General features: G+C 37.5%; 1 protein-coding gene across 2 annotated transcripts in view; it reads right to left on the bottom strand.

Moving 5' to 3' along the window:
- Positions 1-15,887, bottom strand: part of BRD4 (bromodomain containing 4) — a 153,908-nt gene that overhangs the window by 29,786 nt on the left and 108,235 nt on the right. Inside the window, exons 10-11 of one of the 2 annotated variants that reach the window (XM_027850934.1) lie at positions 15,325-15,620; positions 12,912-13,022 (exon numbers count right to left, since the gene is read on the bottom strand). In XM_027850934.1, the coding sequence (XP_027706735.1) occupies positions 12,912-13,022; positions 15,325-15,620 (407 nt within the window). Of the gene's footprint in view, positions 1-12,911; positions 13,023-15,324; positions 15,624-15,887 lie in introns of both variants that reach the window. The other variant, XM_027850933.1, reaches the window with a different exon arrangement.

Genomic DNA, 15,887 nt, shown 5'->3' on the forward strand with positions numbered 1-15,887 from the left:
CAACACTAACAGAATTGATAAACTTTTGACCAATTCGATTAAAAAGAATAAGGAAAATGAAATTTAAAAAATAAAAAGGTAAAATCAGAACATAATAGAAATAAAATTATTAGAACCGACTATATTCAATTATATACTAAAAAAACCTGAAAATTCAAAAGAGGATTATATGGAAAAACAGAAAATACTTGAAATTGATACAACACCAAATAGTGACCTTAAATAATTCTAGCTCAGAAAAGGCACTTGAACTCACTGTTAAGAAACCATGAGGGGGAAAGAAGAACCATAATCCTGGTGGATTTCCAAGAGATTTCTATCAAACTTTTAAAGAATAATTTACAAATTACTCTCAAAAACTGAGAAAGAAAACATTCTCCACCAAACTCATTATTAGACAAATGTATTCCTAATTCCTATAAAACAAAGAAAGAATTATAAGGTCAATGTAATAAATGAATTAAAAAAATTAAAGCAAAACCCTAGCAAAAAGATAACAGAAATTTATTCAAAAAAGTATTTCCTATGATGAAACTGGATTTATACCAGAGATGTAAGGATGGTTCTACACATAAAGAAAACAATTAACACAATTTAATCATATGCTTAAAAAAGATCTCCCAAGCTATATAATTACATCAATAGATACAGCAAAAGTCTTTGACAAAATAAAACACTCATTTATGATTTTAAACAACAGTAAAACCATCCTATAAGGTATTAGGATAAAAGGTTTTTTCCTAAAAATGATTGGGTAAAAAAACCCAGCTAAAACTAAAAAGTTAGCATTTTATGTAATGGGAAAACACTAGACACTTTTAAAATAAATACAGGATTTAAGGATGCTTTTCCTTTTCCACTGTTATTTAACATTTTAGAAAACGCAGCAATAGCAAAAAGACAAAAGAAAGATAGCAAATGCATAAAGATAAGCAAAGAGAAGAAAAAAAATTTGCTGATGCCATGATGGTTGTCCTACAGAATACTAAGGAATCAAAAACTAATTGAGGCAATTAATATTCAGTAAAGTTGCAGGCAACAAGCTTAACTCCTTCCCACTCCCTAAAATAAACCTCAAACAGTATTACTATACAACAATAAAATAATCTACGAAGCAATCACAGAAATTGCTCTTCAAACTAACTACAAAATGTATGAATTATCCAGGAGTCAATCTACTGAAGTACATTTAATACCTGTATAGACACAATTACAAAATGCTCCTTAAGAGTAGCTGTAATTCCAAGAAAATTCTGTGCTCATATTGAGTAATCCAGTATAAAAATGCTAACACCATCTGATGTTAATTTATATAAATCAATCAAATAACAAAATAATAACAGAAAAATTAATTTGGACAAACAAAAATTCTAGAATATCAAAGGAAAAATGAAAGAAAAAGTAGAAATAAAACGACACCAATAGAGCACCAGCCCCGAAGTCAGGAGGACCAGAGTTCAAATCCGGCCTCAGACCAAACACTTGACACTTACTAGCTGTGTGACCCTGGGTAAGTCACTTAAACCCAGCTGCCTTAAAAAGAAAAAGAAAATAAAAAGAAAGGACACCAGAACTTTCGAATCCTAAACTACGCTATAGGGTAAAGCAAATATATTTGGTACTGATTAAGAAATACAAATTCAGATAATTATAATAACAACCTTGGAAAACAATTTGAGTGGTAATTTATTATTTGTGATCAGAACTTAGAATAGTTTTCTATAACAATTCTCTATTACAATATATTATACTCCTTGGTCCTCAAATCTTAAGTGGTTCTTTTATCACCTTTTATATCCTATTATCCTATGGGAATATGCAACTGGAGAATATAATTAAACTTTAGACTTAAAACCACTTCAAATGCCATAAAAAGTTCTCCTTAAACAATACAATGAAGAACCACTATTAGTTGGTCATATTTAATTCCAAAGTGATTAACCCCTACTGAGATTATGGTAAGAGGGCAACATTTTCCTAGGAGAAGATACAGCTCAGGAACATCAAGCTCTGAAGACAATGCATAGGCATCTTGAGAGGTGAGGTAAATAAGAAGATGAATACACAATGGCTTTGCAGTTTGCTCTAGAAAAGGCTACAGTTCTCTCTGGCTCTAATGCCAAAAAACAAATCAGTATGATGTAGTTTAGTGGCGGAAGGCTGGATGACTGCTGTGTGTGTGTGTGGGGGGGGGGGGGTGCCTCCCTCCCATGGGCCTCATTCTTTTCCCAAAGGCAAGGGCAAGAATGCTCAGCACAGGTGGCCACACGTGCACACAGATGGACATGCACACATTAAGAGAGGGCTCAGGAGCAACAGAGGCTTCATAAATCCTTCAGACTGGTGGGGGATTTCAGCTGGATTTTTAGTTAGAACCCACCATGTCTTCTTGCTGCACTTTTGGCTGAAATCTTTTCAAAACATTAAGAATTCCATTTTTCCCTTGAGCTATTAATGACCTCCTTTACTACCACTCCCGCCCAAACCCCCAACTTGTCCCTTCACCATTCCTGCGGGGGTGCTGCCCCGCATGGCCCCCCCCCCTCCCCGTGGGAAAAGGAAAGCAGATGAAAATAGTTGGACCATACTTGCATCCTACAAATATAAAATTCTGTACAAGAAGTCAATTTTTCCTCTTCCTCCCTCCACTGCAGGCCAAATCATAACCTAGATGTTAAGACTGAAAAAGCATAATAGTTTAGGGTAGAAGTTCAGTTGAGTAGGACATACCTTTAGAAACAACTAGAAAAGAAGGTTTTGAATCAAAGGGCCACAGAAAGATTGGTCAAATTATACTTGCATATATAAAGCGCTTTCCTCACAATTAGCCCGTGTGGGTGTGGGAAATACAAGTACTATTAGCAACATTTTAAAGATTACTGTCCTTCCCCTCTCACGGAAATTTCACCCATCTTTGCTAAAGGTGGAATTCAGTACAGAATGAAAACACACCTTTGGTGAAAAAGTAAGATGAGACTCAAAAGCAAAAATAAGTTCCAAAAAAATACCTCCCTCGATATACCCTGGGAGAAAAAAAAAAAAGGCAAATCCAAATTCACAACAGCTACTCTTTGCTTCTCCAGCCTTGAAGTTATTTAGAATAGGAATGGAATGCCAGGAACATAGGTTATCAAGCTGTCAAATCTCTCACTTGACTCATTAAGCAGGAAGCCCCAGTAACCATAGGTTAAGTAACCTTATCAGGCTGTTGCACACCAGAAGGCCAAAAATTATCTAATGTGGAAGTGGGAAGACATGGGAAGAAATACGCATTCTAACATCCCTGCTGGTGCTATACCCATGGAACCTGGGTTTCATATCTAGCTGAATGAACAATCACAATCAAGGCAATAACTAGGCTCAGAAGGATGTGGTGGAGTTGGTCAATGACATTTCATGCTGCTAGGAACAGGAATTGAGATGGGAAAGAAACTTCCCACTGACTGCGGCCTCTGTGTGTGGCTTTCCAAATCACAGACTGAAACTTGGATAGAAATCTCTTACTGCCCTGAGTAATCTGGCTGCACTCATTCTTGTCTAAATTTGCCAAGAGACGTTCAGCATAGTTTACCCTTCCCATTCCATTTTATGCCTCTGCTCCTCCTAATGTTAATGATCTGTCTCTTGGGCGCCTTGTCAGTTGAGCTGACCCCTAGACTAAGAGACAAATATTCCTTTTCAGGAATTTCAGCTCCCATCCAGTTAGAAACCATTGAACAAAAGGAGATCTCTAGGGGAAAAAAATTCTAACCAGAGCTCTTCATCAACTAGCCACAGATAGAGATAAACTTGCTAAAATTTCTTTTCCAAAAAAACTACAAATGGGCCTACAGGGAAGCTTAGTTTAAAAGGAGGGATTTTTATTTTTAATAGAGCATGCCATCTTGTGCTATGTGAGGTCCCTATCTGGCGAATACACATACAATGAGAGTTGCCTTGGGATTAGCAATGTTAGAAGATGGGTAGCATAAGTCACAAGCAAAGATTAATAATACTCAACTGGACAAATGATGAAAGTTGTCACTGGTTTAAGAATTGCTCATGATGCAAACAACTAGAATGCACATGAAAAAGCCCTCCAAAGGTAAAGTTGGACAAAAGTTACAAAAGCCAGGGAAAACCAAAATGTGAGCAGTATCCCAGGAAATTGGAAAGAAAATGGGCCTTAAGGCAGCCAGTGTGTCAGAGCTAAAGCTGTTGGAGTTTTAAAGATAATTCAAAGATCATAAATTTCATTCTCTTCCACAAGCCAGGACAGCTGTTCCCAGGATTCTCATATTACTTATTGCACAATCTTTTTTTCCTTTCTTAAAAAAAAAAAGAAAGAAAAAAAAATTGTGCTAGCAGTCACAGAGTTCTAAATAAGTTGCCAAATCTCCTCCCTCCTCCCTGCTGATGGAAAGCAAAGGTCTTCATTGGAAGATGAAGGTAGGAAAGAAGAACTCAATGCCAACTATCACTGGAAAGGCAGCAGAGACAACCTTATTCTACGTGAAATACTATTTAAGGAACTTACTGAGAAGCAAAGTTTCCTCTACAGGACTCTTCAGAGAAAAGAACAAAGGCAACATTCTAAGAAATATAATTCAGATGTAACTTTATGACTTACACAAGGTGCCTGGGTGTACTATTAGCAACTAACCATTTATACCTACTATCCACAACCTTTAACAGATGCATTTTAAAAATGATCAGGTATCCCACTGATTATAGATTTGGGAGCTTTCAGTCATTTGAAGTCCTTCAGAGAAAGAAGGTACCACATAACTCAGGAGTGCAAGACCTTTTCTTTGTTTGAACTACTAGAAACAATATAGGTGCTAAAAACTGAAAAAAAGTTCATGTAAGATTTGGCTAGAAATGAGAGCAAAGAGTCAGGTACTACTGAGAATGTTAACTGGACCAAAAACTGTAGCTCTTCAATCCTAAAATCTGACTTAAGAGTAGAGAGCAAAAGGCAGGAATAATTCTTCAGAAAGAATCACAGCTTTTAAATAGTACAAATCATTCCAATGCTTGGCAAGGACTCCATCTGCTGGTGAGCCTAGAAAACCTTCACTTTGTCATTCATAGCGTTAGGTAAAAGAATTAAGACCATAAGGATATGCCTTGCGGAGATTAGCTTCATAGGGATAATGAAGAGGTACTTAGTATAGTGCCTGGCCCATAATAAGAATTTAACAAATGCTTGTATATCCACAAGCAATGGCATTTCACTGAAATATCTAAGCGGAGGCTGAGAATTCAGTGGAATTTGATAGGACAATCTTGATCAAAGAAACCTCTCGTTATTTTTTTATTGAATTGTATTTCTTGATTTATCACCAGTATTCTCAGACGTAAAATATTTAACCAACACAACTCCACATACTGGTCCCTTAGCATAGTGTAGGTACTTATAAATGCTTGTTGATAGACATCTTCCACATTTACTAAGGAGTATTTTGGGACTGATTCCAAAATAATGGTGACATTAAGTATCAATGCTCTGAATTTGCCATCTATTGAGGATAACCCAGAGCTGAGAGCTGCCTTTGGCCAGATATTTACATTGCTAGCACCAAGGCTGAATATAGTATCTAAATTAAGAAAATGATGATAGATTGGTAGAAAAGAGAATGATAATAGATTTAAAGAAAGAAGGGATGTTAGATATCATCTATTACATTACTTTCATTTTACAGATGAGGAAACTGATGTACAATTAAATGTGGGTATTAATTATAAAGAGTATTTATTTATTCTCAAAGATAACTGAGAATTAACAGCAAAAAGAAATTCTGCTTCCAACAGAGAGGAGCTGTATTGAAAAGAAAATAATGTTCTCTTATGTTTGACTCAGAAGGAATGTGACTATTACCTAAAACATAAATATACTTGTAAGAGGAGGCTCACATTAAGATTTCAAAATAATTTTTAGGAATAAAAAAAAAAAAAAAAGATACAGGCAAAAAATGTGCCAAGAATTAAAAGTCAAATATTGAGGACTGAAACAGTTTGTTGGAACTCAGTATCACAAAATTTAGAGCAAAGAGACCATTCCTTCCAACCTCTTTTTTTTTTTTAATAGAAGAAGTAACCAAGGCACAGAAAATTTACAAGACTTGCCCAAGGTTACACCGATAAATTGGTAGCAAAAAAGAATTTGGACTCCAAAAATAAGGTTGGTTTTCTTCTCTACTACTCAAAAAGTCCTCAGTGCCAAAGGCAAAGAAACATCAGCAGGTCCCATTTTTGTAATTCCATGCACTAAGCATTTATTAAGCATCTACTACATTCAAAGAACTGTGTTAGGTACAGGAGAAACAAAGAAAAAACTAAAAATAAATAAATAAATAATCTTTGCTCAAGAAGCTTAAGTCATATATGACACACAGAAAAACAGGTACATAGAAAAATTTTTAAAAGGTGTTCAAATAAACACAAAGCAATTCCATGGTGGACGCAGAGAACTAGTGAGATCAATCAGGAAAAACTTTCCCATAAGATATAGTACTTGGATTGAACCTTAAAGGAAGCTTAGGGACAGGGAGGAGATATGGATGAGAGCTCTCTAAGAATGGGGAATCGTTTTTGCAAAGGCATGCAGAGAAGAGATGGAATGTCCTGTATAGATAACATCAAGTCAATGAGTTTGGCTGGAACATGGTGTCCATAAAGGGAAATAATGGGAAATAGATCTAGAAAGATAAGATAGAGTCAGGCTGTAAAGGCAAAAGAGGGAACAAACATTTATTAAGTGTGTACTATGTTCCAGACACTGTGTTAAGCGATTTACAAATATTATCTCATTTGATCAGAGGAGGTTGTATTTTTTTTCTCCTGAAAGGCAATAGGGAACCACTCAATATTCCTGGGCAGGAGAGCAATGTGATCAAATCTGTGCATTAGGAGGATCAATTTGGCAGATGTGTGGAAGATGGACTGGAGAGTACTAGGAGATTAATTAGGAGCTATAGCAGTTGTCTAGGGAGAGGCGCTGAGCGCTCAAAGTTTATGAGTTGAGAGAAAGAGACAGAAGAAGGGAAGAACTGAAGATGACTTTGAAGCTGCAAGTCTGAAGAATGAAGACTGGATGGCATCCTCAAAAGAAATCAGCAAGAAAGGCAAAGATATGAGGCAAGATACTAAATTGTTTTGGACATGTTGAGCTTGAGAAAACTATAGGACCTGCAAGTTAAGATGCTCAGATGATGATCAAATGAAGGGGATTAAGAAGGAATGGTTAAATCAGTAGAACCACCAGAAGAGGACATTATCATGAAAGTCCATGAAGAGAGAGCATCCAAAAGGAGGGGGTGGTCAATGGTGTCAAATGCCACAGAACAATGAGGCCTGAGAAAAGATCATTGGATGTGGCAGTTAAGAAACTGTAAGTAATGTTAGAGAGACCAGATTTAGTATAGTGTTGGGTCGGGAATCCAGATTACAAAGGATTGAGAATAAAGTGGGAATTAAGAAAGTAAGAGCAACCAGTGAAGTCAACTGTTTTGAGAAGTTTAAGTGTAAAATAAAGATGTAGAAAAAAGAAAACTATTTGCCATGTATTTTAACACTCTGGGAGGAAAGTGCTAAAAATAGAAATTGTTACTTGTTATAATCATCTAGTTTCTGTTTAGGTCTTAGGAAACAAGGATGAACAGTTTTAATTGAGCTTTTGACTTTGGGTCACTTACTTAAGTTATGGAGACACCATCAGCCAACCCTCTCCTTTAATAAGAAGCAAGCAGAGTGATTCTAAAAATAATCACAACATCATCCTGTAGGAAGATGGTGAGGTTTTGAACCTCACATCTGAGTGACACCTTATCTTATATCAAGAGTTCTACACAATTGTATACCCAAGTAAAAAATAGAAAAACCTTCAACATTCCACAAACAGATTAAGAACATTACTTGTAGGCCACTCTGCACATCAGAGAACTGAAAAAATGCCTAGAATCCTAAATTCCTCAGCAAGACATTTTATATCCCCCAAAGATGTATATGTGAGACTGTATATAAACAAAACATCAACTCAAAATCTTCTAAAATATGAAAGCATCAACTTTTCCTTTCAGGATCTTTTGTGTGTGGAAGCAGAATAACCACCTCTCTCTCTCTTAAGGTTATATATTACTTGGGGTTCTTACTTAAGAACTACTTAATCTATTTAAGAGCAGTACTCTGTCTTTCTATGACTTGATCAATTAGAGCTGAGGTTCTTAAATTTTTTTTTTGTTTCATAAATCCTTTTGGTAGTGTGGTGAAGCTTATGCACCTCTTTCTCAGAATGTTCTTAAATGCACACAATAAAATCCGTGGAATTACAAAAGAAACCAATTAAATTGAAATACAGCTATCAAAGTATTAAAAAAGAAAAGTACACAGAGCCTCCAGGTCAAGAATCATTAAGATTAATGAAAACAAGAAAGGGAAAGAAAGATGTCAGATTATCTTGAGGTCACCTCTGACCAACTGGAAAGGAGATTATCTTTTAGAGGCTGTGGTAAAAAAGGGACTGAATGGTTTTAGGAAAATGATTTTTTAAGGATGGGCCAAAAGTTATATAATTACAGTTCTTTTTGATGAAATAAACTGATAATTGACCTGTTATCTAAATTCCAAACTCTTACTCAATTTTGAATACGGAATGTGTCTAATGTCTTCCAATGCTATACACTATAACTTCAAATGAGGGGTGGCTAGGTGGTGGAGTGGATAGAACACCAGCCCTGGAGTCTGGAGGACCTAAGTTCAAATCTGGCCTCAGACCCTTGACACTTACAAGCTGTGTGACGCTGGGCAAGGCACTTAACCCCAACTGCCTCACAAAAAATATAAACAAAACCACAAAAAACTTCAAATGGCACATCAGATTCACGCGCCGCTGCCCCCCCCCCCCCCGGGGCAACCAGATGCATTTTATATTTGAGGTAAGAGGAAACCTCTAGGATTTAATGAAAGGAGTGGCAGTATGAAGCACGACATGACCAGATTCTTACTTTAGGAAAATTACTTTGTCAGCTGTGGAGAGAATGTACTGAAATGGTGAAACACTTGAGGCAGGGAGACATGTACAGGCTATTGCAGTAGTTCAGGCAAGAGGAAATGAAGGCCTGTATCATACAGAGTGGTGGTGCTCAAACTGGAAAGACGGGGATAGTGTCCAGGATGTGGTAATATAATAGAAATATTCATTTAAGTGCTTATACGTAAAACACTGTACTAGGAAAGACAAAACATTTAGATAAGACTGAGTACATACTCGTATGGAACTCACAAGAAGGGCTATGTAAAAATACCAGCATTGAAAGTTATCTAAAATGATTCACAGATTTTAGGGTTGGAAGGAACCTTGTTAAGTATTTTAGTGTAACCTAATTTTAAAAAGATGTGGAAACTAAGGCCCAATGAGTGAAGTGATCTGAGAGAGGAGACTGCAAGACCTTGGAAGAAGCTATTGTAGCTGTTCAAATGGACCATTATTAGGGTATATATATATGGTATATATATATATATATATATTAGGGTGTATATATATATATATGAGGACCATTATTAGGGCAGTGACAATGGGAAAGAAGGGATGGAGTTGAGAGATAATGTTAAGAAGTAACACAAAGAACCTAGTAACTAGTAACTGACTGGAGTTGAAAAGAAAGTGTTACCTTTGCAATCCCAAGAGTAAAGCATTACCACAGATAAAAAAATGGAGAAAAAAGAGGCTACATCAGCAGACTTAGGGGTAAGATAATGAACCAAGTTTTGGATGTGTGAAATGTGAGGTTATCTGTTGCACTCCTATTTCCCTTGAGGAAGATGCTGGTTTGGGTCTCAAAAGGGGAGTGAAGGGAGAAAATGAGCACTTATATAGCATTTGCTATGTGCCAGGCACTGCGCTAAGCATTTTTACAAATATTATCTCATTTGATCCTAACAATGACACTGTGAGAAAGTAGGTGTTATCATTCCCATTTTATAGTTGAGGAAACTGAAGCAGACAGAGGTTGACTGACTTGCCCAGGGTCACATAGCTAGAAGGTATATGAAGCTGGATTTGAACTCAGGTCTTCCTGACTCCAGGCCCAGAGCTCTCTTCACAGAGAATTAGAATTTTGTTCAGGACTTGGCTGCATAGAGTTGGTAGCTGACACACAGTGAGAGTGAATGAGATTGACAAAGTAATGTAAAAAAGAGAAAAGGGTTGATGAAAGAAACTTGAGAAACATCCATGTTCATGTATTAAGATGATTTGGAGCCAATGGAGAAGTGGAGATACAAAAAGCAGGAGAATGTGGTATTTTGGTGAGGTTTTCATATTAACAAATACTTTTAAAGCCTCTACGTGGCCAAACTCTCCCTGCCTGCCCTCACAAAGAATTTCCATTTCATGGGGAGGATACATCATGTGCACAAATGAGTAGAGGACAAGGAGGATTGTGGACAGAGAACAAACGGATGAAAGGGGTAGAGATGGAGGATGAGGGAAGTCTTCCCAAAAGAGATGGCACCCAGCAAACGTTTTAAGAGCTGGAGATAATGTAGTGTGCAGTCACAGCACATTGCTTGTTCAAATGCATGGAGGTGGAGGACAGAATGTTAAGTGTGGGAACAGCTATAGATATAGTTTGGTTGCAACACAGTTTGAGGTAAATGATATGAAATAAGACTGAAAGACAGGTGGGAGTCATATTGAGGAGGGCCTTCAATGTGAGGCTAAGTAGTTTGTATTTTATTTTCAAGAAGTGAAGGTTCTTGACCAAGGGATTATCATCCAAAGTGTGTCACAGCTAAGATCCATGAGAAGGAAAGGGGAACTCCTGGAAGCAGAGAGTTCCATGAGGAGGTTACTGAAATAGTTCTGGTGACAGATGATTTGACCTATTGCTGGTCAGGAATGTGATTAGATGCAGAGGTCAAGGAGAATGGAGCCTGAAAAGGAAACAATGGATTTTATCAGAGGGCAGTTTCAGTGGAATAGTAGCGTTAGATTAAGATAGAATGGAAGAGGTTGAAAAGAAGGTGAGCGGTGAGAAATGGAGGCACCAGGTACAGAAGCTTTTGGAAAAACAGTTTAGCAGATGGTAAGAAGTCAGTGGGGTAGAAGATATTGAAGATGAACAAGACAAAGGGAATGACTACTGGAAGTCCCTATGAGAGTCAGAAAGGAATGGATCAAAGCAATTAGCCTCAGTGAACAGTAGGGATACCTTGACTGGAGAAAATGAAACTGACAAAAGTTTGAGAAATGAAAGAGAAGGGAAAGAATCCACATCTGCTGGCTTCAATGTTGGCATTGAAGCAGGAAGTTAGGTTGGCTACATTAAATACAAAGTACAAGGAATTGGTTAGGGTTGAGATGAGATGAAAAATGTTTGAAATAAACTTGTCTGAAATAAACTAAAGAGTCAAGAGAGGTACAAAAGAAGGCTTGTCTAGCAAGTAATGAGGGTCCCACTGAAGCTGTGTACCAATAATTTACAGCAGCATGTTGAATTTATTCTGTGTTTAAAAATAAAAATAAGCTCTACATAAGAGATTAATAGTTTGATGTACAATCCTCTCCTAATTCAACATTAAGTGGAAATCCTCTTTTTATATGGTATTTGTATGGCATCTAAAATAAAAAGAAATTAATAGGATAAAAATATTACTAAAAATTAAGAATTTTAGACTAGTGATTATCTAGGATGAAAAATGCACAAGTTGGGACAGCTATCCTCTTGCCCCAAGGCCACTAATTTGAGCTATATGTCCAAAGTTAGGTTGAGGACTTCATGAAACACTTATACCTAGAGATATCAGTTGCAGGGTTTTCTTTTGATGGAGGTTACCTTATTCCACTTGGCTACAAGCAAAGGCTGAGCCTAGCATAATGGCTCAGGGTTCAAAGACGGCAAATGGGGACAGCTTGCTGGCCTATCAAATGCCTAAGAGAATGAAGGTTAAGAGTCTAAGTCCAGTTGAATTATAGATTTCTATTTAATCAGAAGCCAGTAGTATGCTGGACAAACTTGTGAGAGCTGATCTTTAAATTTTCAGGGCTTGATTTATTGTTTTGCTGAATGTCTAGACTTAATAAAATGATGAAGAAAATGTTAATAATGAAGACTAAATTTAAAAGTGAGCATATACATCCCTCTATCCACCATCTGCCTTGGAGCCAATTACTAAACATTTCCTAGTATACATAAGCCTACTGAAACTAATGACATAACTACCTTCTCTTGGCCTTAGTTTATCCACTGTAAAATAGAGGAACGAAGGTAGTCAGGGATGTACAGACAATATTATCTGTAAAGGTCCTTCTAGTTCAAAAAGCATTTTATGATGGCAGTCTCTCTCATCCCCACCCCCCACCTCCCAAAAGCTAGTACCAATGTTCTGTTCTACTCTCCCAGTCACAATGCCACCAAACTTAACAAAATCATCAGGCACACTTTGATCATTACCCTAATGATGATGACAACCTCATATTTATATATAGTATATGGCTGACAAAGAAGTTGCATCATAATGATTCTGTGAGGTATGAAGAACAGGTATTATTTTCCCCACCTATCCAAGATAACACAGATAGTAAGAAGCTAAAAAAGAACCAGAATCTAGGAGCTCTCTAATATGAAAGATGGCATAAATCGTGGTGGTTAAAATGTGGTCTCCTGTTTCTAGTCCAAGAAAAAACAGCAGCCAGCTGGGAGAAATAATTTTTCAGGAGACTGGGGTTAGACCTCATATTTCTAATGTCCCTGTATAAAAAATAATATATACGTAAACTGAAATACACACAGAGGTAACAGTTTACTTAATGTCTCTGCTGTACCATCATCATCCTCTGAAATGCAGTATCAAGTAAGTACTAAAAACATTAGTATAGAACATAAGCAGGACTTAAAAGATTAGAAGCCTTTAGATAAGCTGGATCTAACCTGTTTCTGAGTCATCACTGTCAGAAGAGCTGGATTCACTGGTGCTCTCAGACTCTGAAGATGAAAAGCCCTTCATCTTAGAGGACCCCGCAATCATATCCACTTTCTCAGCTGCAACAAGACAATAGCAAAATAGTGTCCAACAGGGGTAGAGACAATTCAATACGTTTTATGTGTACATATACCTTTCTAAATAAGTTGGTAGGAAGGTGGAGAAGGGGGCATATTTCCACCAAGTCACAGACAACTACTTAGCAAAGAAGGAAGCACGATTCTTCAAAAAACAAACAATAAGCCCAAAGGCACTACTGCCTTGGAAAAACCTAGAGAATTAACATTAGGAGCTACTGAAATTTCAGCCAAGTTTATGGTAACTGAAATCATTTGTTGCAGTTTGGATTAGGGTTGATTGTTGTTGGGGCGAAGTAGACATGTATTATTTCCCCTAATTTTCCAAACTACTCTATCTTCATTGGGGATTCAGGAATTTTAACAGGCTACTATATAGACAGAGTTTAGTTTTTTGTGTTAGTGTTTAAAGACCTCTTGCCATGAAGTATTTTTGGAAGAGTAGAAGGTGGAAAAAGCCAGGCATTTCTTCCTGACTTAACCTCATACACTTTGATACCAATTTACTGTTTTTAACAAAGGAAAAATGGAGTTAGGTCAAACTCTAGGCAAGCCTCTCCCCTCCCCGAACCCCAACCTCCATTTAACTGAGTAGATAAAAACAAGGTAAGATTTTGAGAACCATTTAATTTCCTGAAGTGTTACTGCTGCAGATTCTAGGTAATGTCAACCTAGAAATCAATGAGCAGAGCCTGCAGCTGTTAAGTCAAGTGAGGACCTGGCTCTCTGATTGTAAAGGAAATCTAACCTCTTAAACCCAGTCTTTGTGAGTCTTTATAATCATGTGAATTTGAACTTTGGCACAAGCTGAAGGTTTTTAGCAAGACACTAAAGTCCATTACAAAGATAATCTGTGTGTATAATAAACTCGAAATCTGGGTCTAAGCAAGAATTTTTTTTTTTTTTGCAGGATGAGGGGAGAGGGAGGAGAGAAGGTTCATCCTGCTGGCCTTAATTAAAACAAGATCTGTCTCTGAGATAAGACAATAAGATATTTAAAACAAGTTGCTGAGGTTTTAACCTAAAAAACTCAAAACATTAACAAATAACTCCCTTAGGAAACATTTTAAAAGGTTATCACAGCACACTGCTCCTATCTGCCTGGTAACACTTGTTTGTACACAATTCACTGTGAGCTCTGAGTGAAAGAAATGGGTTCTTTTGGGGGAGCTTTTCTATGTATCCCAGAGCTTAGCACGGTGGCTGGCATGTTGTTGTTCAGTTGCTTTTTAGTACCGTCTGACTCTTTGGTGACCCCATTTGGGATTTTCTTGGCAAAGATACTCCAGCTTATTTTACGGATGAGGAACTGAGGCAAACAGAGTCCAGGTCACAAAGAAGTGTCTGAAGTCGGATTTGAACTCAGGAAGATGAGTCTTCCTGTCACCAAGCCCAGTGCTTATCCATGAACCACCTACCTGCCCTTAGGTGGTATACAGGAAGCACTTAATAAATGCTTATTGACTTGACTAGTGCAATTCGGATACAGAACATCAGAATTGCTAATTTTCTCTTACTTCTACAGTGAGGGCAACTTGCTTAGGATGTAGCTCCAATATCATATATTGTCAATCTGCCCATGACACCCATCCTGTTACAAGGTATTTTTCAGCATACTTAAAGGGGAAGAAAGGATCATCAGATTACTCAGATCAAAATGGTGCTGTAATAATGGGTTAAAATAGAAACTTATCAAGCCCCCAGAGAAGTAGACCAACATAGCTATGGTCCATGTGGTGGGACTTGTTTTATAGCTGAAAGATTGCCAGATGACTATTTCTTGTGAAAGACATTTATAGCCCAGGAGTGAGTCTGAATTAAAAAATTCTGGGTAGAGGAGAAGAGGCATATTGAAAAAATTAAGTAAGGCAAGCCAATTAATATCCAACTGGCAGAGAGTCCCCCCCCAAAACATGTAAAAGTAGTTAAGTACTTATGGTCAAGATCAGAATACAACACTAAGCTCCAGGCACTTAGGGGTATATATAAAAGGTGCATGGACCTGCAGGTGCATAGACAGAGGGCTATCTGAAGAGGCTGGAAGGGGAAGAATCAGTGAGGAAGGAGGTCCCGAAAGAGAAATAGAGAGGGGGGGAGAGAGAGAGAGAGAGAGGGCAAAAAGTATCATTAGATCTACCCACAAGTTGACTTGAAAATATTATTTTCACCAGTGAACTGTTCCTTGGCTGGTAGAGGTAATGACATTCCTAATTAGTTTGTGACCCCATTTATTCTACATGCCTGTTACCCCAGATAGGAACAACTGCAGGACTGGAAAAGATACCTTGAGGTTTCCTCTTTTTCCGCAAACATGAGGTGACATAGCGCTCTAGTTCTCGTAAGGTAGAAGGTTTTAATGTCTCAAAGTCGATTTCAATTTCATCTGGGTTGGAATTCTTCAGTGAGGGCTCTCGAGACTGGATGATATGGACAACTCGGCCCAGCTTCTCACCAGGAAGCTTGTTAATGTCCAAACTCAATTGTCTCTTCTCTTCATAGGACATTGGCTTACACTTGTCCTCTTCTTCTGAGTCATAGGTAGGAGGGGGCTTGTTCTTCACAGGCATAGGTTCCTTCTTGCTACTTAAGAACAAAAAGATACATTGTTACAGACAGGTACCACAGAAGAGAAAAAAGCAGAGGACAGTATTTAAATACAAGCTGTTTCTCTTACGCACCGTCCAAGAGGTGCAATCTTAAACTGTCATTATAGACTCTACATTGTCAACTGGCAGGGGTCTTTTGTTTGTTTACCACTCAGGCAAGTGTACCTAACCTCTAACTTCTTTTCTTGACTAAAGACGGGAAGAGAGCCCATCTAACAGCTATCCAGGAGCAGCCTCTTGA

The sequence above is a fragment of the Vombatus ursinus genome, unplaced genomic scaffold (genome assembly GCF_900497805.2).
Source record: "Vombatus ursinus unplaced genomic scaffold, bare-nosed wombat genome assembly UNPS02009173.1, whole genome shotgun sequence".
In the NCBI taxonomy this organism is placed as follows: domain Eukaryota; kingdom Metazoa; phylum Chordata; class Mammalia; order Diprotodontia; family Vombatidae; genus Vombatus; species Vombatus ursinus.